Consider the following 24,841-nt stretch of genomic DNA (forward strand, 5'->3'; position numbering starts at 1 on the left):
GGCCTTGGGGATTAAACAATAAAATTAAACATTAACATTAAAATTATGATAGAGAATTTAGTCAATAGATACTTTTTTTCCCCCCTCTCAGGAAAAGAATAAATAAATAAAATTGGTTACAATTTCCTGGAAAACAACCAGGGTGTTGAATATCTGCATGCCTTGTACACCCAGTAGAATACATGGTATTATTGAATAATTTTCAGATCAAGTCCTAGGCAGGATTTTACAGACTGATCCTATTAATTACTACCTATTAGTTATCTGGAAGTAAGAGCAAGGGGTTTTTTGCACGTGGACTCTGGTGGAGAGCCAAGGGTTTTCAAGCACATTGTCGCTTCCCACGCTGTATAGAGGGACTGAAAGTTCACTGCCATAATGTCCTTATGAGCAGGAGGGTAAACATATCTTCTTCCGTCACTATCAGGAAGGACATACGGTTAAATAGTTGAATGTTATTTTTCACATTCTCTCCAGAGACTCTTAAAAACTTGTTCTCTCCAGGCCTGGAGGAGTAGAGAGTCCTGATAGCCTCAGAGGGATTTCAGGCAGATCACCTCTCCCCAGGGTATCAGCAGTGTCTTAGTAGCACAGACCAAGCTGAAGATCCCCAAGGTGTGCTCTGGTTCCTCTCTCACCCCTCCCTAAAAAGTGACGACATGAAGAAAAAGGAAAGTGAAAAGAAGTGAAAAAAAAAAAAGTAAAAAGCTGGAAGAGGTCTGTGTTCAACAAAGCTCTGTGCTCAACAAAGCTCTTCTCTCCTTGCTGCTTCCTCTCCTCCTGCACTGTGTCCCTGGTTGAGGGGATGCAGCCCCTTTTCTCCCTGCAGGTCTGAGGTGAGGCAAAATGCCCTCGGACCCATTCAGCTCTCCAGCTGCCTGGTGGGAGCCCTCATCTGGCCCAGGAGAGCAGGGGAGAAGGGTGCAGCGGGAGTCCTGCTTCGCCAGGGCTTAGTTTTGCAGATCCTTACCCAAGTCTCACTGAGCCAAGACACAAGGGATGAAGGGTGTCACCTCACTTTGCCATCTAGGTCTTTTTGGGGTTCACTTTGGAAGGAACCAGAGAAGTCACATTTCCAGTACAATCAATAGCTAAGGGACAGGATTTTTCTACCTCACCATGTCCTTGACCTTGACAAAAAATACAGTGCATGTGTCAAAATAATTCATACTAGCTGAATATTGTAGATTTTTTAAAAAATGCATTTTCCTTAAAATCCTTCAATCCTACCCTATTTTTTCTGTTTAAAGAATACAGAAGAACAGCATATATTTTAAGGTTAACCATGCTAATGTGACCGATTGAAAAGGATTAGTGTGGATAGGCATGCAACAACTGATGTAAGGCACATAGCTTTGTGTGCTCTGCATTGCCCTACGGAGATGTCCAGAGCTGTGCCTTGGCTGCAGAGGTATGCTAGGCTCCTACCTTCAGGCATCTACATTGCATATAAACTAGGTGCTGGAAAGGTGAGGGAAATTGGATATTTCTCAATATGTCCCCCACCACTAGTGATTACAATCAAATACCAGTTGCCTGTTTGGGGTTTTGAGGTACTTCATCAGCCATAATTTATGCTTTGCTACATCTACAACTCTGGAAAACATAGCTTTTCCCTCTGTTTGCCCTGGTTTGGCTTTTTTCCAGCAGTGATTCCACTATTCAGAAACCAGTGACAGGAGATTTTGTTTCTCTAACTACAGATTTCAGGTGCAAATTACATGTAACTAGATGCCCAGAAAAACCTTTTACATTGCTTCTGTTCCTTCTTTTGGTTGGAAAAAAAAATGCTTGAGACAAATTCTGGAGATGTTGGGCTTTTGTATATCCCCATGAAACAGATGAGATTCTTCAAAGTGAACAAAGAAAGTCAGTGATATGTTACATTTTCTGAATTCCAGGAAGAAAAAGGAAAATGCTAAAGTCCTGATGGAAATATTAAGCACTACACTTTATCTTGGGGGGAAAAGAAAAGAAAAGAAAAGAAAAGAAAAGAAAAGAAAAGAAAAGAAAAGAAAAGAAAAGAAAAGAAAAGAAAAGAAAAGAAAAGAAAAGAAAAGAAAAGAAAAGAAAAGAAAAGAAAAGAAAAGAAAAGAAGAGTTTGCACTGCTATTGTGCTGCACAAGATGAAAATACATCCTTAAGTGGAGATGTAGACTTGAAACTCTATTCAGCTGCTTTGTGTGCAAGCACAGTGTGACCCTGGTGTTTCAGAGTCGCAGCAAATACTCAGCCTCATTTGTTTAAAATGAGATAATGGAAATCAGGGCTCTTAAAACCACAAGGGAAGTTTCAGAAATAAAAAAAAAATAAAAGGACTAAACTGTGGTGGGCAAAATTACAGCACTTTCTAATAAGGTACAAGCAGTTCTGTGCCTGCTGTATGTGGGTAACAGCATGATTGCTCCTGGAGCATTCACTGTGTTATAGAAAGTGGTTACAGGATCTGTATTATTCCTGCTAAAGCTAAGACTTACCAATTATTGAGAATAATATTATGATGCAGCTTCTGAAATGGCAACCTGCAGCCACCCAGTCAGGCTGCCAGAGAAGCCTGTGGGTTGGGAACTCTGCACATGAGGAAACTGTTTCAGAAAGTGTTTACCCAGGGGATACTCTTGAAAATGTTGATAAAATCTGAAAACAGAACTGAATTAAATGTTTAACGGAGAGGCTACACTTTGGGACATGAAATGTAAAGTGTTGTACAGCTTGTTCCCCACTACCCAGTAAAACAGCCTGCCAGCAACAAAGAGTTCACTCTCTGAAAACTTTGTTGCACTGTACTTGATGTGGGAGGTTGAAGGAGGTTCAGAAGTTCAGTAAAGACCCCAAAATGTACAGTCATGTCGGCAGTACAGTCCTTACACCCCCATCCCAGAAGAGCTTAAATTTCCCTGTGATATTGGACGGGGTTCAAAAAGGAAGTTGCAAGCACTGTGGACTTCATCAAAACTGTGTCAGAAACCCTGCAAGGAACAGACGTGTTAATAAAAGAAAGTGACTCACTTGTTCACCTCAGCGATCTGATGGATCAAATCCACCAGAGGAGTGTGAATCTGAGGAACTCAGAATTTTCTTCCCTCTGAGGAACTGGAAATTTCCCAGGAAAACACATATACAACAGGAGAACCCAAATACCCAAACTTTACAGAGTAAATGTCTAAATTCACCTCCTCCCAGAGATTATGCATAATGTACTGTATCCGATCAAAATCTGATCAGAGGCTCTTCAAAGCTATTTTAAAACCTGACAACATCACAATACCAATCACATTGGCAATGCAAGATATGCTACAGATGTATGGGTTGGATTTCAACCCCGCACAACTGGTGACTCAGCTTTGCCTGTTGCAAGCCAGCTATCAATTTGCAGAAGGTCACTGAGGTCCATTCCAAAATATTTTTTGTTCAGCCAAACCAAATGCTGACTGTTTTGCAAAAAGGTGAAGCTGACACTAATGTTTTCCATGATAGTAGCAGCCAACCCTAAAAATGGGAGGAATACAGACGCCTAGTATCAGTCACAGCTCAGGAGTCTGCACCTCATACAATGAAAAGAAAAAGTCAAGTCTGATTTAAAGCTCACAGGAGTTTTAGGTAAATTCACTTAAAACAGCAGTCTCTGAACTTCATCCAACTTGGACTCTGTTCCTCTGTGTTTTTAAAAGAAGTAATTATTAGCTTTGTACTATTCCTACTTTGTCCACTTCTAATAAAGTGAGAAAAAGAAACTTTGTCCTAAACGTTAAAACTTACTATCTGCAATCTTCCTTTTTTAGTACAGGCTAATGCTCATTAAGCACTCCACTAATTTGCTCTGAGGTCTTGGAGAGGAGGGTAGGACAGTTCATTCCCACCAGAATGAACAACATACTTTGCATCTACATTCACTAACTGGATAAAAGTTTGTCCTCAAATCTGAAAACACTGAAAGGATGGGTTTAAGTATCTAAGAAGAAAACTTTAAAATAACTGACTCCAGGAGCATTTTCCCATAGCAACATGCTTTTAAAAATAATTGAGAGAGGTTAAGAGAGAATTGCATAATTATACAAATACGTCTTCATCTTCTACTGCTCGGTTCTTAATCACACAAGTATGTTGCAGAGGAGAAGCTCAACTGGACACCAGTTAGTCATCTGCTCCAGGTAAGCTTATGAAAATAAGCCAGTGAGGTGTCTAGTCCGAATAACTGTTTGACACTGATTAAGGAGATCACGAGTAGGTCAAACACCACTGTGAAACTAGTTTAGCAGTCTCCCTCCTGCCTAAAGCCGAGGAATAGTGTTAAAGCTAATAACCATACAGAGTCTTTTGTCAAAATCCAAATGGCTGGGAACACTTGATCCCTATGGAAAGGAACCGGAGGTAAGAAATGTCCTGCCTAAGGTAGTTGGCAGGACAGCTAAGCTGCATGACACAGGAGGCTTTTGCCAAGGTAGGTTTTGCCTCACTGCCTATCTCATTCCAAACAACCATGAAACTGGTGGAAGCCTTTGATATTCTCCCATGACATGGTCACAAGTGTGAACAATTTACAACGTCTGCAGTCACCGGTACAGACTTCTTTATTTTTTAAATGCTAGCTGCTTTAAACTCATTGCCCAGCTGATGTCTCCCTGAGGAAGATGGCTGAACCTCTGGCACATCTGAAAAGAATGTTTTCTTGAAAAGAAACACAAGTTTGCCAGCAAAAACCAGCCTCCTCCTTGCTGATTGAGGGCATTGGTATTGCCTGTTCTGCTGGCTGACCATCCATGGACCAGCTGATTAGGTAGGGGGAAGCAGGGAAAAGCCACAGCAAAAGCTGCTCATCCATGATCCTCTGTTCTTTTACGTCGTAATCACAAGTACAAGCCTTGTACCGATGAGTGTCTAATTTCCCTTTCCCCCATCATACTATACCAGGTTTGTTTCTTCACATTATTGTTTACAATTTGCTCTTTTCATTTTTTTTTTAAAGCCTGCTTTCTCTTTTTTTAAAGCCAAACTTCCCTAAGCCAGGTGTTTATTCCCAGCTGACTCCTCCCTTGTAGCACTTCTTCTCGATCCAGGTGTAACCTCTCATTCTCTGGCTGCTGCTGGCAGCTTTTCCCTCCTAGCAAAACGTTTCTAACTCTCCAGCTGCAGAGGAACTTGAGTTTTCTGACTGTCTTCTGTATTTTCAGATTCCTCAGACACAGCATCCTCACTGGGCAGTAGAGGAAAAAAAGGCTGGGGCAAGTCTGCAGTGGGTCATTTGGTGCAGGGTACTTGCTATGGCTGGCACCTCTCACCTTTCCTCAGATACGCTGGACAGGTACTGAGCAAACATCCTGGTAAGCTGCATGTGCCAGCCAGACCCTACTGGTCCAGAGAAAACTAGCTGGAATTTCACCCTTTACTTTAGATGCAGCAGGTCCTGGGGCTCTAGTGGTGTAAAATACAGAGCCCTTTGGATTTCAGAAGTGCACAGACTCCTTGATTTTAGGCTACATAAGTTCAGGCTAAAAGACATTGTGAAGGAAGTGCTTGGTATTTCCAGGGTAGAAGCTAGCAGCACAAGACATTACTAGTGTGCTGGAAAGTGAGCTTTGACCTTTGTGGAGTAAGGTATAAATCGGTGGTTATGCCTGGAAAGACAAAGTCTGCCAGGCTGACTGCACTGCAGAGCTGTATTTGCACAAGCTGGCTTGGGTTCTGGGTAACTACAAATTCTTTAACTCTAGCAGTGCAAGCCTCTTCTCTCTCAAATCTTCAAATGTTGTCAGAAAATACAACAAAAATATTAAATCTTGTCTTATGATTTTTTCCCAACCTCTTTCTTTCCCTTTTGCTCTTAAAGCCATTATTTTGTTTCATAACAATTTTCTTAAGCAAAATCAACATGTTCTTTCTCCAACTTGAACTAATTAATGCTCTTTTTTCTCTCTTAAACCATATGCGCGTGGTCATGCTTGTTTTGTATGCGGAGAATAGAAAATATGCTCTTCTCCTTGCAGTTTTTGAAAGGATTTATTCAGGAGAACTATGAGCTGAGCTGTGAGCCACTGGTGCAGGTGCCCCCTGTGGATGGGCTGTGGGAGAGTATCCAGGGCTGCATTTGTGCAGATGAAATGTAGCAAGGTCTGTGCAGGGTATCCTAGTAATTCCTGACTGTGATGAATAGGAATAGAATAGAATAGAATTAGAAAAGAATAGAATAGAATAGAATAGAATAGAATAGAATAGAATAGAATAGAATAGAATAGAATAGAATAGAATAGAATAGAATAGAATAGAATAGAATAGAATAGAATAGTATAGTTGGAAGGGATCTACAATGATCATCTAGTCCAACTGCAAGCAGGACTTGCAGGGTATAAGCAGCAGTGAGTGCCAGGTAACATGTGAATAAGTGGATGGATATATGTCAACATCAGGTTGCTGCACGACACGGTTTAATTAACACGTGCCCCTTCTCAGCCTCTCCACAGGTAACATCCAGTTTGGGCCTGTGTTGAATGACAGAAGAGGCTCCAGTCTCGCTGCTGTACGTTGGAGCTTGCTCCCAGCCCATATAAGCACAGACTCACAGCAAAACCATCTGGACACTAGGTGAGTCTGAGCTTGCATATACAGTATAGTAGCAGGCATGGAAAGAAACATCCCCCATCAAGCATGTCTCTTATCCAGGTGTAAAGAAAAAAAAATCAAAGGGAAATATTTCATGTGCAAATAAGGTTCTTGATTATAGGTTCCATTTTTATTAAATATTCCAGTTAGGTCCTGCAAGATTGGAACTTGGTGATTCATACATTTGAGGCAATTAGGCTTTCAGTTGCCATCCTTACATTTGTTTGGTTACTTTCTGTAGCATATACACGTGCTTGCACAGTTAGTCTGCATGCAAGGTGTGATTTACCTGTCTGAGGACTGCACTCTGAGTCACTGAGTTCCCTCAGGGTGTCCTGATTCCTTTCCTCTGATAATCCTTAAGGAATATCCTAGGTGCTGTTTGGTTTTTGCTTTCCCTTTAGAAACTGAGTTATACAGTAAAAGTGACAGTAAGCATCTGCATGTAGCAGGTTGTGATTCCCATTATAGGTGAAAATGCACCCATCTTGCTCCTGAACTAAGTATTACTATTTCAGTCTCAGTATTACTGTTAAAAAATTGTCAGCAGCCTTAGAAGGGGATGCAGAAAATATATACATATATTTGCACGAGTGATTTTTCATCATCAGATGCTCAGCTACCATCTTATGACCAAGGGAACATAAAATGAATGCTGTTAGAGACTTTCATCTTTTGAAGCAGGAATCCAGCTCAAAGCCTGTTTAATTTAATTGAATTGTTCATTTAATTTAATTTATCTAATTCTAGTATTTGAAGATCTGTTTAAAATTAAAAAAAAGCCACTGGACTGACTTAATTCCTACTTGATTTTGCTATATTCCATTAAGGCATTCAAACAATCTGTGTCTAAAAATTATGCACACTGTAAAATTTGTCTTGTGTAAGCACTCATTTGGTTTTTGCATTGTTTTAATGTATACACACAGAAAAAGCCCTATATTAAAACACCATGAAGAATGAAAAAATAAGCACTTGAAATTCAGAGATTACACAAGGTAAAATAGATGTGTAAATCTAATTTGAGCTCTCTGTGTGTTCACATAATGTCTATGTGTTATACATACATGCATATATATATAAAGCGTATAATATTTGTGTACGTACAGTGAGAAAAGCCTTTAATTACATGGCTACCTACTGTTTTTTCCACAGAGTGCTTGCTTTATTCAGTGAACAGGATAGACCTGCTTCACATGTGGGTCACCTTACTGTGAAGAAAGCTGTTCCCTATACAACACTGCTTCGTTAATTGTAGAGGTAGGTGAATCACAAATGAGGTGGAAGCCTGGAAGAAGAGTTAAGGGGTGCCACTGCTTCTCCAGAGAATTAAATTCATAACTTAGAAAGTCAACTGACTGGCTGCTGACAGGTATAGATGTATCTGAGTGAGCTCCTGAACTCCCCTCAAGGAAAATTATCAGGACAAGGTTATGCAATTTAAGTTGCTGGTCTGAGTGAACTTCATTGATTTATCCTGCTGTAAAGTAGGGGATGCATGCAGGAACTGCTATGCAGGCAGATTAGAAGGAGAACTAATTTCTAGCTAGCAAACGGTTACATCCAAGCAGCTAGTGGATGTAAATTCTTCTGGCGGCACAGCTGTATCCGGAAGATAACATCTGCTCACAACCTGGACCAAGCTAGGGTGGAACTAGGTTGGGTTTATCTTTTTTACCGTAGAGTCACTAACAGTGTACATCAGTACCATTGTCTTCATTAACCAAATTAATAACCTAATTTCTTTTAAAAATGGTAGTAACAAAGTTTATTTTCCTTAAATCCAGGTTAACTGGCTCTAATTATCTTACCTACCTTTAATTCTTTATTAATACAACGCTGCATCGGTTGCTCTATCATTTTGCCCAGGAGTGATGTCAGGGTTCTGTCTCTTCCTCGAAGCACCGTATAATGTTATTCCAGTTGCATTTGTCTCATTTTGCGACTGCATGCCTTGAGAGTCTGGAATCTGATTTACAAAAGCACTGCACATTCACAGTTGCCGACAGGAGCTGTGCTTTGAAAATACAAAATGCTGCACCATGCTCGAGAGTGCTAAACTGCTGGGAGCTGCAAGTACTCAAAACTTCATGGCTTTCACCTTAACTTATCTGCCTCTGAGTTTCCCAATATGAAAAGAAGGTAATAAACCTTCCCCTTATGGAGACACTGTGAAAGTAAATGCATTAATATTTGTAAAACTCTCAGATATTTCATAGGGGAGAATTATAAAAAAATCCCATGAGGACATTAATCATTAGTTCTTGAGAGCAGGGTTTGAAGATAGTGCATTAAATAAGTCATGGGGCTCCATACTGAATAAGTAGAAAACAAAATATTGAATTGCTCCTCATTAAGACCCAGATTTTAAAAGGTATTTTAAGTGCCTAAATCTTGCTGAGAGCCAGGGCTTCTTAAGTGGTCATCTTTCTTTTTTTCTCTCTGTTTTTTTTTTTTATCGAATAAGACATGAGATCTGCAAGAAAAATTGTACGTAATCATGTAATTATAGGTTGCTTCATAATGCACTGTTAATTAAAGGTTGCATCAGAATGCATGTACAGAAGATTTGGGCCACACATAACATTGCCCGAGCAATCTTAGTTACAGCATTTACCAACATCAGATTGCTTGATTTTGCAACATCTGTGATCTTTTCCAGTAATTAGTGTACAAATAATTTTCTCTGGTTTTAGGATAATAAATGAAGCCACCCACATTCCCTTCATGCTCACATCCCTAGCAGGTGGGGGATGGGAATCCTTTCCTTGCTTCATCCTTCCCCGTATGGGGTACAGACCTCTGTCAGCAGAGTAAATGACACAAGTAATAGGTTGTCATCTTCTATTTGAATCAGCATCAGGGAGGGACAGAACATTTTCCCAGTGAGTTTCACTAATCTTTGCTGACATTGGAAGAATGGTGAAAGTCAGGTGTCTGTGTTCAATCAGGATCAGAGGAGAGCACACTGAAATAAGTACAGGCTTTTTTGCCTGTTTCCCAAGTGGCTTAGCCCCTTTTAACATTTTTAACTCATTCCTCTTTCTTTCTGTTTCTCTTGCCTCACATCCAGCTCTCACAGTACTCACCTGGCTCTCCTCCTGAGTTAAAAAATCCCTGGGTAAAGGGAAAATCATCTGGATAAAGGCCTGCACATCCTGATCTGACCCCATATCTGATCTTGCTTCAAGAGGAGGTGGGACCAGAGACCTTCTGATCCCTTCCAACTTGAATTATCATGTGATCCTATGAAGATATGGTGCTTTTCTCCATTATCTAAATAGTCTGCATTCCAATAGGTGATTTTATTAATCAGTATTTGTACTGAAGCTTTGGTTTACTGCATTGTCATGATTTCACGTCTACAGTGCAGGATTCCTTTAGACAAAAAAGGCAAGCAAGCATACATCCCATAAAACAATAAAATATAGCTAGGATTGTTATTATGTAGAATGAGGTTGTTACAAATTCCACATAAACCAGGAATTTATGCCAAGAGCTCTTCAAAGTTCTGTGGCTGGCCTTCCAAGAATCTGGAAACATTAACGCTAATGCTAAGGAAGCTTGATTTTTTTTTTTTCCCTCCTTTCTGTAAACATGATGATATTTCTCTGGGTCCTGGCTTCAAATCCTCAGAGCTGTGGCAGGGTGCTGACAGGCAGGGTGCTTGTTCTGCAGCAGGAGGTTTGCTCTGCAACAGGGCGAAGTTCACTGTTTCCACCACTGTTGTATCGTCCCAGTTCTGAGGACACTCACTCTGCGTTACATCAGGCACCAAACTGCTCCTGTCAGAGGACACCAAGACATATTTTCTGGTCCTCCTCCCCAAACTGTAGAGGATCCACGTTATAACGGTAGGCAATTTCTTTAATATAACTCAGTGAATGTAGAAAAGAATAAGCCAAAAGACATTGGTTCATTCTCTTCTTGAATGAAACTTATCTTTTAAATGGTATCTTTTAGTGCTCTAGCAAAGAGGCACCCCAAAGATCCTATGTCTTCTCTCTGAGGTCAAAGAGGCACTGTTGGAGAAACCATGCTTGATCATAAAACGCAGTGTCTCGTGAAGCCTTGCACAGGAGAGAGAGGCTTGCCTCTGTAATCTTAAATTCAGCATTTACTCATGTGTAGGCTCCACCATGCAGCTGGAATATTCCTTTCAAAGCTTTCTCATTTCCTCATTCAAACCAAAATCAGCTTTCACAAGAATATGTAAAGGCATTTCTGTTATTTTTTCCATGAAGTTTTTCCTTAGTAGTACTTATTTCATCAAAAATTTATTTAACTCCTAGAAATGTGTTTCCTTTCCTTTTTTGTCCTCAACCTTCCTGTACTCAGAAACAGTCTCTCAAGCATCACTGTTTCAAGAGCAGGACAACTTCTACTATGTAAAAGTACATAACTCTCAGGAATATGCTATCTTTGAAATTTTTCAGTTCCAAACAAAATCTCAGGATGTAGGAGCAGCCCAGAAGAGGTGTTTGGGACAAAAATATTTGGTCAGCTTGAGTAAAGGTTGACACCTCTCATTACGGGCTTTTCATTGTACTGTATGACTTTATTCTGTTTCTACAGATCTACTCATTCACAATACGCCCACTTCCTTCTCTAAGGGCTCTTTTTTTCCCTCCCATCTCTTCCAAGTTTTCAATTCTTTGCTTTCTTCAGTCAAATTTCTCTTTCCTCAAAACTTCAGCTTGAGACCTCTGTTCCCAAAGTCCTCTTCCCCTCTCCATTTCTCCCTGCCAACTCCGGGCCATGACAAGGGGAACCTTAGTGGGAAAAGACAGCGAGTGATAGCTGGGAGTTTCTAGAAGACACGTCCCAAACGATCCCATCACAGAAGAAATCTAGGAAGGGTAGGAAGCAACCGAACAGACTAAATCATGAGCTCACAAAAAGGAAACACAGAGAAAGTAGGTCAGGTTTCCACAGGATAAGTGCAGAAGTGCCGCCTAGCAAGAGCAGATGGGGACAAACACAAAAAAGCCAATACAACAAATAAAACTTAACTGGCAAGAGCATCGCAAGTAACAAGAAATCGTTCAGTAAGTACATCAGTGGTAAGAGGAAGTCAAAAGAAAGTGGATTACTCATCAGAGAGAGAAAGCTATTGACTGATGCTGAGAAGGCTCAGAGTGCCTTAGGCCTTTTTTGCACCAGTCTCAGTTGAAAGAGGTCACTTGTGATATTGACATAATACATATTAATGACCAAGGAATAAGGTTTCAGCCCAGACTGGGACAGAACCAGTCACAAGAGTACTTAGATAACTCAGAGGTATTCAAACCAACAGGCTGGCTGGACTTCACACAAGGGTGCTGAAAGAAATGGCTCAAACAGCACTGGAAACACTAGTGTTTATCTCTGAAGGCTTGGGGAAGATGGCCAAGGATCATGCTGGTAGAAAAAGGCAAAACTGGTGCCTATCTTTAACAAGGGAATTTAAAAACCAATCAATCAATAAATAGACCAGCCAGACATTTTTTCCCCAGAAAGTACCTAGTACGAACAGACACATTATTTGTAAACAGATAGAAGGAAACAATGAGATAAGCAACTATTAATATGGACTTGTCAACAAGAAATTGGGACAAGCTGGCCAAATTTCCTTTGGTGATAGAGGAGCAGACCTTGTTATGGAAGAAAGGAGCAAGGACCGCAATCATCTGTGCCTTGGTTAGGCTTTGCACATTCGTTCATAAATGAGGGAGGTCAGTTTATGTGAAAAATTTGGGCAGTGGGTAAAAAACTGTGGAAACAGCAGTTGTCGGTGGTTTGCTGGCAAACAGGTGGATTATAGCTGCAACTCCAAAGGCATCTGTCCTGGGACATTTCATTAGCGGCCTTCAGAGATGGGATTGATCAGGGAGAGACTGCAAGTACATTGGCGGATGAAATAAGAATTCAAAATGATCCTAAGAAATTGCTTGGAAAGCACAGAATGTGACTGAAAAGCAACAAGAGGAGTTGTTTCTGCAGGCAGGGCTAACCCCCTGCACACACGGAGGCTGGGGCACCGCCCAGTGCATGCTGCAGGCAGCAGCTGAGGGGAAACCAGAGCGGAGCTGGGGCAGTCGGTGGGTGTCCGAGGAGACAGCAGGAGAGGCGGACAAATTGCAGCTGGTTGTCATAAAGAAAACATGGTGTGGGGACATGATAACAGCCATCAGATATAAAAGGGCACTGCAATACAGGAAGAGAAAGAGGGGACTTTCCTGGGCTGGGAGCATCAGGTTCACGTTTCAGCAAGGAATATGCAGATCAGACGGGAGGATGAAGTGCCGGCTGGGGAGGCTGCTGGGGTACTGGGGATCCCTCAGAGCAGGACTGAGGGAAGCTCTGCAAAAGCGATCCAGAGCCACTAGTCGGTAAGAAACCTTTTTGGTGTCCTATGTGAGAAAAGGAGCTAAAGGGAGGAAGATCTAAGGAGTTAATGGTGTACAATAACTCGCTTGCAGAGACCGGATCATGTAAATGAAAATCCACCAGCAACTTGCTCTCCCATTTACAGTTCGTAGTGACACACTAATGCATTAATGCACACAAGTACTTTCTGCTCACTAGCCATGTTCATGTGTACAAGCATATATCGATCTGTTGTCTCTCTCTCCCTTCTTCCAAAGGAAAAAATAACCGCACAGCTCCGTAATGCACGGGCTACGCTCCACGATGAAAATAGTCTGAGGCACTTGCACGCTGAAGTAAATTTAGCTTAACACAAAAATAACCTTCACAAATTTGAACTGTCTATTTTACAATTCATGTCAGGTGTTCGTATGATCATTAGTTTTTTTCTACGGGCGTACTAATTTGACAGCCTGACCAAAACGGTGCAGGTACACCTCCTCCCCCCGCTCTAGGTCTCAGCAATGCCCCCCACCCCGACTTTCGGGTCTTCCCTGCCGGTCTGTGTCCGCTCCGGCCTCCCCGCTTCAGCTGCCCGGGGAGGTGCGGCCGCTTGGCCCCGCGGTGCGGAGCGGTGCGGTGCGGAGCGGAGCGCTTCTCCTCCCGCCCCGCCAGCGGCCGCTGCGCTGCATTATTCAAGGGGAGACCCTGTAAATAATTGATATGGAAACAACAGCGCGCCCGTAGAGCGGCAGCCCTCACCCCGCCCTCCCCGGTGCGCAGCGCAGCGCGGCCGCGGGGCGGCGCGGAGCCCACGCGGAGCCGCCCCGCGCCCTCCCCTCCCCGCCCCGCGGCGCCGTCCCGCCCCCGGCGGCGGCGGCGGGTCCCTGCGGGGGGGCCGGGCCGGGCCGGGCCGGCGGCGCGGCGGGAGCAGGTGCGGCCGCCCGGCACCGCGGAGGCGGAGCAGCGCGGAGCGGGGCGGCGGGGCCGGGCCGGCAGGTGGGGGCTGCCGGGAGGCGGAGGGCCAGGAGCCGGCCGGGCTGCTCGCCCGCCTCCGGAGGGGCGGCACGGCGCGGAGCGGCGCGGGGAGCGGGGTGCCGCGGGAGGCGCACGGCGGTGCCCGCAGCCCGGGCCGCGGAGGGGCCGGCGGGACCCCGCGCTACAGAGCCAGATGTGCGGGCCGGGGGGCTGCGAGGGGCCGGCGGGGGGGTGCTGGGGGCTGCCGCCGCCGCTGCTGCCGCGGCCAGGGGGGGACCCTTAGCTGTGCGGGAAGCGGGGAAGCCGCGTCGGGAGCTGTTATTTTCTTCTCCTCCTTCCTTTGCCTTCCCTCTCCTCCCTCCTCCTCCTCCTCCTCCTCCTCCTCCTCCTCACCAAAACCGGGAGAGGAGGCGTGTTCGTAGAGCCTTGCTGCACCGGTTTTGCTTGGTTTGTTGTTGCAGGGTTTGGTTTGCAGGCTGGTTGGTTTTTTCTTTTTTTTTCCTTCCCCCCCTCCTTTCTCCCTCCCTCTCCTTTGGCCCATTGCATGCTCGGATCCGGCTCGATCCTTCCTTTTATTTTCGGCGGTGCCTCTCGGAGGGGGGAAGGGAGAGCTGGGATGAGTGCAGCCTGACGCACAGGCGAGGGGAGGGGGGGCACCACCGGCAGCTGCAGCGGTTCGTGGCCGCAGGGTGCGGGTGAGAAAGGGAGCGAGCGAGGGACTCGCTCGGTGCCTCCCCCTTTCTTCGCCCCTCTTCTTCTTCCTCCTCTCCCTCCCTCCCTCTCTCTCTCCCTCCCCCAGCCGCCTCCTGCCGGGTCCGGCGGGGAGCGTGTGTGCAGTCTATTACGTTGCAAGGTGTGCGTGCGTGGAGGAGAGGGAGGGGAGGACTGGCGAGGGAGCCGGGGCTGCCCCAGCGCCCCCCCACCCCTATGTGAGCCCCCTCGGGCGGCTGGATGGCGATAGACCGGCGCCGCGAGGCGGGCGGCGGGGGCCGGCCGCTGCCGGAGGAGAACGGCTCGGTGCCGGGCGCCGGGGGGGGGGGCGCCAACGCCGCCCCCCCCCCGGGGCCGCCCCCCGCCAACGCCGCCGGGGCCGAGATCCAGGCGGTGCCGGTGCCGCCGCCCGCCGCCGCCTGCAGCCCGCTGCTCCTCGACTACGACGGCTCGGTGCTGCCCTTCCTCGGGGGGCTGGGCGGCGGGTACCAGCGGACCCTGGTGCTGCTCACCTGGGTCCCGGCCCTCTTCATCGGCTTCAGCAAGTTCTCGGACTCCTTCCTCCTGGACCAGCCCGACTTCTGGTGCCGGGAGGCGGACGGGCAGGGCAACTGGAGCGGGTCCCTGGCTCCGGGCCACGCCAACCGCAGCGGCAACGGCAGCATCTTCCCCCCGCCCGGGCTGCCAACCCCCGCGGGGGGCAACGCCAGCGAATGCGACTGCCACGAGTGGCACTACCGCATCAGAGCCGGCCTCGTCCAAAACGTCGTGAGCAAGGTGAGAAAGGCGGCTTCCTCCGGTCCCTCTCCCCGTCCGGCCCTCTCCGAACCCCTCAGCGCGCCCCGCTCACCACACGCTTTTCCCAACACAAGACGAGCAGCTGGACACGATGCGGATCTGTCTGTGCGTGCCGCAGCTGTGTCGGTCAGGCGCCCCGTGGGTTACCCTCCCGTTGGGAGTACATCCTGCATCCCCGTAATCCTTTCCCTCCCTGGGTGTTGTGCCGTGTGTCTGTCCTGTGGGTTTGTACCGGGCTGTTGGTTGCGGCACCGAGCTGCAAAGTTATGTCCGGAACGGGATCCTCGGCCCATCTTTGGGATCCCAGCAATGGCAGCTGTCCTGCCGTCTCGGGACGTGGGTGTCTGTGGGAAAGACGCTGCGGGCGAGTGTCACCAGCTAGTGAGGGGACAGGGTTGTGGAGAAGGCTCCAGTTGGGGTATCGCTTATCTTTGTGCAACTATACTAAAGCAGTCCTACAAACCAAAAGCTGGGTTGGTTTTTTGGGGAAGCTGGTGAGGTGGTCACTGTAGGGATGAAAAAAAGACAAAGTTCTGCTGAATTATTCTTGTTTTGTGCTTAGTCCCTTGATAACTGGTTTGGTAGAGCAGTAAACGAAGAAACATCTCGCACAAGTTGTGGTCTAGAGGCAGAAAGTGCATGCTGCTCTGTTTTGTGTTTCCTGATGTAATGGCTAAGGTGGAAAATTTCTAAGGAGGAGGGCTGCGCCGCTTTCTGCTCTTACTTCATATTTGCTGAGTAGCGCGTGCAAAAAAATGCCTCGCCTTTTCACCTGAAAGCTCTTGCTTGTTTATGGTAGCGGCCCTGCAAAAGCCCTGCCAGCTGTGGATGGGCCTCCTTGGTATTAACAGGCAAACTGGAGCTCTTGGAAATGTAAAATGAAACTGTTACACCAAGAAAGTAGTTCCCTTAATCTCAAGACACCCCCTCCCTAAAATCAGCAAAAATTACTTCCTGCCTGGGAGCAGTGGTTTGGATTAAGTGAGTTTATCTAGTTGGGAGAAAAACGCGGCAATAATCAGATGGCTGTCATGATTGCGCTTTGTATTGAGTCATTGAAAATAATTTGGATTTTTGTGTCCCTTGAAAAGCGTGTGCAGTGGGGAAAAAGCAGGTAAAGCAAATCCTTCAAAACCTTGAACCTTGACTGGACTGAAAAAAAAAAAAAAAAAAGAGTAACCCAACTACGCTCTTTTCATGAGAAAAACAGGCACATGGTGGGCTTGAATGGTTTGTGATGTAGAAGTGCATAATGAAATTTGACATTTAAGTGAGGCTGATTTTCTTCTGTTTATAACCAGAGACTGAGCTATTCATGTGTTTTAGGGTTTAACACTGATGCTTAAGCATGAAAAAAATGATCTTGAAATATTTCTTTTTAGTGTAAACTGTAAAAAAAATTTTTTTTAAATGTTTGAATCTTTTGAAGGTCATCGTCAAGTTGGCCCCAAAAGGTCGAGGGAGAGTTAGTTTGCTATCTTGCATGCTTCTTTAAAAATAATAAGAAAAGTGTTCTTTGGAAGAACTTGTGGTAAAGGGCAGATCAATTTTAAGGGATAAATAAACATCTGTGGTCCCTGCTGTCTTGTTTTCTATTAGAAAGAATAATAATCATCTTTTGAGACTACGGGTTTTTCCAGCATGGAGTTTTTATTTTTGTTGTATTCTTGCTTCTAAAAACTTGGCAGCTTTTTCGCTTTGATTTGTAATCCTGTGTAATTATAATTAGGTTGTTTTTTCGGGGTCAGGATTCCTCCTTAGTTTGTGCTTTGGTTTTGTTTTGGGGGTTTTCTGGGTGGGTGTGCTGTCTGTTTTTATCCTACTGAAGAAAGAGAGGAAAAACCCAGGCAGAACATTGGTGGGGCTTCATTTGGACTTCCTTTCTTATAAACCTCCAAGAGCTCTGATACTATGGGAGCAATTCTTGTAACTGCTGACTCCTCTTATGTGTATCCCACCATCCTTTGTGAGAAAGAGCTGCCCTGGATGAATTCAGAAGACTGGATGTTCAGAACTCCCTTAACTCCCCTCAAAAATACATTTGTTTCTGTAATGTATTATGCAATGTTCTCATCTTTCTAAATAGAGTTTTATTAAATCTTAGCCTAATATACGCTCATTTGTGTAGTAGCCAGGGGTTATATTGAAATATCATAAAGAGAGCCAAAAGTATATTAATAAAAAATGCACTTTTGTTTGGCCAGTAAATCCCCTTGTTCTCATCTTCAGCGGTCAAAGCTAATTGCTGCTGGATGCTCCATCATTGCTTTGTCTTCAGAAATGACAAAACAATTGTGGTTATTTAGCATGAAGTATAGTTCCTGCTCTGCATTTTTGTTGATGTACTTGCACGTGAGACGTCATTGTCCCCTGTTCCTTGGGAGCAGACAGCTGTCCTTAAACTGCTTTAAGTTTCACTGTCTCCACAGCCTCTCTCCTAATGGTACCCTTCATCAGACATTGTCTCTCTGCCCAGGCTTTCTCAGCTCTCCCTTCCCCAGTGCCCGTTTTTTCCCAGCCTGTGTCATGCTTGGGGTTGATGGAGTGGAGATCTTGCTGTTTCCAGCCCTACTCTGTGCTTTGCTTTGCCCCGCTTCTCTTTAAGTCTTTGCTGGAGCCAGGGGTGGCCTTGCACCTTCCTTGAAGAGTGGCATTGCCACGCTAGGCGCTGCCATTATCCTGACCTCTGTGACTGAGTCACTGGGAACGGTGCTTTTTATAGTGCTGCCAGTCATTAGAACTGGAAATGGTAATAAAGGACGTACTGCTTATTATTTAACACTGTTGAAATACATACAGTGAAGAGGTCAGATGCATAATTTAACCACAGGGATTCCAGTGGCCATATTAAATCACCCATCTGAGCTAATGTCCTGACTCAGTACATAAATCTTAGACTTTAGCTTGGTTTGTACGTAAATATCTTCCTTTAGGACAACTCACTTGTAAGGCTTTTCCACTGCTAAATGCTTCTTTCAGGATTTTCATCTATTCATTATCACACTGCTACGAGCAGAGTGCATGTGTATTGTTTGAGAGAGATGTATCCTGAACTAGCCTTCACACAAAAGGCTAGTAAAAAAAAACAAACCTCCCCAACCTGTCATTTAAATGGTCCATGTATCTCACCACTGTCCAAAGGAAAGATGCTGGGAAATACTCTTCTTTTTTGCCATGGGGACACCTGAGGCCTCATTTTACACATCTGCAAAGTGATGCTTCAGGTAAATTATTAACATTAATGCCGTAAGTAACATAATGACTGCTAAACCTACGTAGCTGTGAAGCCTAGCAGGAAGTTGGAGCGTGTACTCAGCAAGGACTTTTCTAACTGTCTTGTTAACTTCTTTAGTGGCTGGATCTTCTGACTTGGATCTGCAAAGCCAGCTGTAGTCTTGGGGCAAAGTTTTCACGGAAGCCCTTAATTATAGAACTGATGGTTTTTGGTTTTTTCCCCTCCATTACTAGGATGACCTGTCCACTGTGTTCGATTGCATTACATGGTGGGGTTGGTGGTTGTTCTGAATGCTAATTTGTATAATGGACACCAAAAGCTGACAATGGGCAAGGACTGAGGCTTGATTAAATTGCAGCAGTTGATGGCACAGCATCCCTCCGTGCACACTTGCAGCATTCCAGATCGTCCCACCTCTTGGGGGATGGCGTAGAGGGAAGTGGTTAGTTGAAGGCTGCGTTTTAATCACCCAGAGCAATTATGTAATAATATTTCATGTCTAGTCAGAAGGGAATTCCTGTTGTGGCTGCTTTTCTGCTCCAGATGCCTTGTTTTGCTGCAGTGCTGTTCTCTTGGCTCTCAACTTCCCACTTGATTTGGGTTGAGTCATCTTCTTTCCCAAGTAACATGCCATCATTTTACCTATTTGCCACTGGTTCGATCGTTCTTGTGCCAATTTGGCTGAACCTCTACCAAATTGTCCCCTCCAAAAAGTGGAACTTAATTCAGGGGAGCCAAATGGTTCGGGGGCAGCGCTGCCATACAGCGAGCACCGGGCAGTGCTGTCTTGGTGTGAACTTGGATCAGTTTAAGGTGTGATGTAATGCTCTTTGCTCTTACAAGGGGAGATGTCTGTGCCCTACCAGCCTTTCTTCCCCTTGCTTTTATGGCCGTTCTGGCACTTTTTCTAGATGCACCTTCAGCTGATTCAGCTTCCTAACCTGGTGGAAAACTTTCTCTTTTAAATACATTTTTTAAGTAATTTTTTTCTGGGTTTTCTGCTGGGTTAATGAAGTGAAATGGCTCTGTGCAGTGACACCTGCCCTAGGCTGTGGTGTTTTCTCATGGGATTATTGTAGGTATCTGCAAGTAGCCAGAAATGGTACAGCAAACAAATCTGTGTGTGATAATAGTGATGATAAATTTGGCACTGCTTGTGGGGTAGCAGGCAGATGTGCATTTCAAGTGGACTTTCAGAGTTTCAGGATCTGACAATGTCCTTCACAAAATAAGAGCTGTGCCACCCTTACCTCCTCCCATTTTTGCCTGGAATCTCACTCGTTTCTGCCTATCCTCCAGTTGGCTGGTCTCTGCAAAGAGACTTCAGAAACGCTGATGCTTCTCTTTTTTTTTCTTTTTTTTTTTTTTTCCCCTGCAACTGACAGGATTTGTCTTGTCAGTGTTGGTTGCTGGCTGACTGGCTTCTACCTAGTCCCAAATCAATGAAAACTTTGAGTTATTGTACCCAGTGCAGTAGTTGAGTCAAAAGCGGCAAGATCGAAGCTAGTATATCACCCATGCCGTTGCTTCCCTTGTACAGATTGAAGGGGGCATAGGGACCTGCAAGGCAGATACTTGCAATGGGCAGAAAGACTATTCTAAATTTCTTTCAGACGAAGCTTCGAAATTACTCTCTCTGCTCCTAAAGGTAGCTGAAGGGGTCAACAAGTCCCTGTGGTCAGAGGTATCCAGAAATACTGGCAGACCACGGCAAACTTCTAGTATTTTTTTTATGGCTCCCTCAGCTATGGGAGAGATCCCAAACTTCTCTTTTTTCCCCCCCCTTCCCTCTGCAAGTTAGCTGATAAACAGTTAGCGGTTGCCGGTCTGAGCATTCACAGGCTTTGAGAAATCTGCTGGTTAAAGAGGGAGCAACGAGAGCCAACGACCTCTCCTGCTGCAGCTGCTCTGGGGCCTGCCCGTACACGCTGAATGTGCTGATGGAGTCTTCCGGTTATCAGGGTGCTGGTGAACAACACCCTAAAACAACGGGGTGAGTTTCTCACTGAGTGGTGTGGAGAAAGAGGATGGCTGTTTTGGGAACAGTACCTGCAGTTTCCTGGTGGTGAAGAACTGTCCTCTGCCTGCCTGCAAGCAGCAAATTACCTGATGTTTGAGATAACCAAGTATGATATCACCAGACTACAAATACTTGTTTAGTGAGCCTAGATACTGTTTATTGGTTTGGAGGGTGCATTATGTATGTGGCAAAAAATTCTGAAGCCATTGATCTAGAAAACAGACTGGGCTAAGACCAATACTGACATCAGAACTCAGATAGTCTTAGGTTTTCTATCTGGTATGGATTTTTTTTTTTTCACTAGATGGAATGTACGTAGAGTTAATGCTTATTATCACCCTTAAGATAAAGCATCTCGGATAGAGGAATCTGATTTCAGTCTACCGTAAGTAGTTTGTAGCATGGGTAGAACTAACAGTGATCCTCTGGGAAGGTAATTCCATACTGAAATATCTTAAAGTCATTCTCAGCTTTCCAAGACTTGCTGTTGAGCCTTTCATATTCCTCATTTTCTGTGTGTAGGTCAAACAACTGTTTGTGTTTTTTTCTGGATAGACGTGATGTTTGAATCGTTGGGGTTTTGTTTGTTTTTGTTTCCACTCCCTGATACATCCTGTATCTCAGTCATTTAGTTTAAATATACTGACCCTGCCCATGCTTTGGCAGAAGTTACAGGCTATGGTGTATATTTACCAGCTGTTCAGGCAGTCTAAAACCAAATTTCTAAAGTGCACTAACAGTTTTACTTCTTACTCTGGCTACAAGAGTGCGATTAGAAAAGATGACCTCATGTTTTTTTTAAAGCGTTTGTCAAAAAGGAGAAACTGGCACTTAGGAAGGCATCTAAGTTGGAGCCAGTTCTGATGGTAACATTGAGATGAGGATTACGGGCCAGCCGAACATGAAAGTGTTCATTTTTTTAATGAAATAACATCTGAAATACCATGAGACTTACTGTTTTCCTTAACTTAAAAATTTTTGGTCATACTAATGGTGCAAAGTCTTAAATTAAAGCTTTCCAAATGAATTCTAGAGAGCTGCTAAATTTAGAAAATGCCAAAAGGGATCCATTGCTTTTGTGCACCTTGTCTTCTGTTTTCACTGTCAGCTTATTTGTTTCTGACTGGATTCCCTTCTGTGCTACCTGGTGTCTGTGGTTGGGTCAGTTGCTCCGCTCACTCCCTTTCATACTCCTTCCTCCTCCTGCTCTTCTGCAGCGCAGTCTGGATGGTGCTGGGTTACCCACGAGTAACTGTGGAATTAATTGGGCTGAGATCTTGCTGTAGAAGAAAGGAATGGGGTTTGCTGTAGATGGTGTGTAGAAGATCAGAGAACCCTGTCACGGGAAGATGCTGCAGCTTTGCAGCAGTGCTGAGTGTTCGATTCTTGCACTGAATTCTCTCAGAGGAGCTTCTCTTGGGCTCTGATCGCCTCAACTCTGAAATGTGTGCTTAGCTCTCATAATGTAATTTTTTTTATACTTTTTTTCCAGTTGACTTTTGATAGCAAGTGACCTTGTGTGCAGTCTGAATTCCCCTTTAAAGTCAAGGGGGAAGGAAGGGACCTGAAGAAGGAAGAAAGGAGGTTCAAGCCCCTTCCAGAACATGTCATAGGGTGTGTTGCAGAGACATCCAGGAAAAACCAGTGTTGGCGTCAGATACCGGAGCCGTGCTGACCCATGCCCAGTGCGGGTGCTGCAGAGACTGCCGTGCCGCCAGCCCATAAAACGCAGCAGGCAGCGATGATTAACACGTGTATTGTGTAGCTCCCGCCGATCTGGGCCACGTCATACCTGCTGGGAACGCGCCGTGGGTCTGCGCCTATTCCCACGCGGCGGGAGATGGATTGGCGGCTGGCCACAGTGCACGCCTCCGGTGCTACCGGCAATCGCATTTGGGGCAGAAACTCCTGCCTGCCCTGTGCGCTGATGAGGCAAGGGCAAACGTGCTCAGGGGACGATGGGCTGGATGAGACTCGCTTCTGTGGAGAAAACTTCTTTTTCTTCTTCTCTCTTTTTTTAATTGATCTCCTCCCCAGAAGGAAAATTCAATGTGTGTAGTACATTGTTAGGCTTTTTTATTTTGTTAGGATTTTTATTTTGTTTTAATTTGGGAAAGACCCAAATGCCAGTTATTCTACTGAAGCACAAGAATAAAAAACTAAATGAGTGAATATATCCTGATACTCATTTCTGGGATGCCTATCTAGATCCACAAGTAGCAAAGCTGGGAGAGTCAGGAATGCTGCTTGTGAGGTGCAGGGAAGCGATACGTTTGCCTTGTCCAACAGCATGTGATCTATAGTTACCCTTGTGCACTGTTTTCAGAGCAGGGTGGTCTGATTCCCTGAAAAAGGTTTTTCAGCTCCAGACAGTGGTGGAAGAATTCATTTTGGCTCAAGTACCCTCTCCCTGTTACTCTGCAGCACTCTGGAGCTGTGCAGGTCTCCTTTTGGCCTCCAGACCAAAGTCCACGAATGTGTAGGCAATGTCGCAATGTCCACCCTACAAATATTATTAAAGATAGGCAATGTAAATTAAACCATCAGACCTTTCCCCTGCTCTGTGTCTCAGGGCTGTGTAAAACATTGTCTGCTTAAACAATGCAAGCTTGATGGACCAGTTTCATATTTTGAATTGTAAAATAAGTGGAATATTTTTCTCCTTTCTTCCTTCCCCTTAATATTTATTTAAGTCTTTTTTCCCATTCTCCCTCTCCCTTTCTTATTGCCTGAGTTATAATAGCTGTAGTCCTCAAATGATGAGAGGGCAGGGTCACGGCAGCAATAATTGCATGTCAAAACTAAGGTGTCTGATCTTTTCATCTCCGGTGACTTTGAGCAAGTATTTCTCACTAGCAATGGCTTCCTCCTCTTGTCTGCTCCTTCCCCCTTCTCCGTTTCAGAGTTTTATGCCACTTTTGACACTTTCAAGCTCTTTTCCCCCTACTTTTAAAAAGGCCCAATAAGGTAGTAAATTAGGTTTTGCCATAAGAGACCTCTCAAGGCTGCAAACGTGCAATATGTTTTACGCGTGTCTGGTTTTGGCCAAAACATCAGTTCTCAAAGTGTTAACTTGGTTTTGATAATCAGATGATAGTGAATGTTAATATTTAACTAAAATGTTGGGGTTTTTTTAAATATGTCTTCTATTTACAGGGCTTAGACCTGTTCTAAATACAAATTTGAAAACCAGTTTAACTTTTTATTTAGTTTGGTTGCAAAGTCAGTCCCAGCAGCATGTACCTTGTTCAGAATAAAGGTTGTTATCGGCTGAGAACTGAGGGATGACACTCGAAAACCATTTTTCTGCATGTGTCTCGGTTTTAGTGAAGGGTGCTGTTGCTCCTGGTCTTTTCATGCAACTGGAGGGAGGCAAACAGCTACAGGTCTTACAGCAAAGAATAGGTTTAAAATTAAAGTCAGTTTTTTGACAGGTTCCTAATGATGTTGGAATATGTGTAGAAAAGATACTTAATTGCAGCACAGAGATGTAAAAGAGAGATGGAAACATCCTGATCCTGCTCTCTGGAAAATTATAGAGTTTGTGAAAGCTGCAAGCAAGATTTTGTCTCTCCCAACTGTTTGATGTTAGATGACATGATAGAGTTGGAAAAAGTGAAGCAGATCGCATCAGCTGAGAAACAAGTTAGTTGACTAATGTGGGGAGGGCGAAGGCTGGAGAAGATCAGAATATCTCAGAATAAAGGGAACTCCGGCTACTGAAAATAAAAGAAGTAGTGATGGAGAAGTGGGTGGGATATGGATGCTACTAAAATTGATTTAATCATGTTGAGTGTTCAGAAGACTGTCATATGATTAACAAATCATATTTTAATTGTTAGCATATTACTGATGATTATTTACTTAGCAAACTTCCTTATTTCCTCTCCCAGTGGGGAAAAGAAACAGATCTGTGGTGAGAGCAAGGTTGGGAACAGAAGGCTAATTGCTCCTGATTAAAGTGTGAAGTTGAAGGGTAGATGAAACTTTTCCAGTTTTGCGGTGCTTCAGGTGGCATCTCTATCTTGAGACACTCTGCTCGGTGGATAGCTTGGAGGGTCTTTTCTGCTTATGGCATAGACTAAAGAATAATTTAGTGCAGAGTGTTCCATTTAAAGTCTTTTTCAGGTTGGTTTACTGGCTCTGAAATGAAG

The 24,841-nt window shown here is 44.5% G+C and overlaps 1 protein-coding gene across 3 annotated transcripts in view; it reads left to right on the plus strand.

Annotated features, from left to right (window-relative positions):
* Positions 1-13,945: 13,945 nt before the first annotated feature.
* The window catches only part of SLC22A23 (solute carrier family 22 member 23), a 116,968-nt gene continuing 106,072 nt past the window's right edge, over positions 13,946-24,841 (plus strand). The window contains exon 1 of one of the 3 annotated variants that reach the window (XM_074873029.1): positions 13,946-15,411. In XM_074873029.1, coding sequence (XP_074729130.1) covers positions 14,875-15,411 — 537 coding nt within the window. In that variant the 5' untranslated portion in view covers positions 13,946-14,874. The remainder of the gene's footprint in view (positions 15,412-24,841) is intronic. The other 2 variants (XM_074873009.1, XM_074873020.1) reach the window with 2 other exon arrangements.

The sequence above is a fragment of the Strix uralensis genome, chromosome 1 (genome assembly GCF_047716275.1).
Source record: "Strix uralensis isolate ZFMK-TIS-50842 chromosome 1, bStrUra1, whole genome shotgun sequence".
Taxonomy (NCBI): domain Eukaryota; kingdom Metazoa; phylum Chordata; class Aves; order Strigiformes; family Strigidae; genus Strix; species Strix uralensis.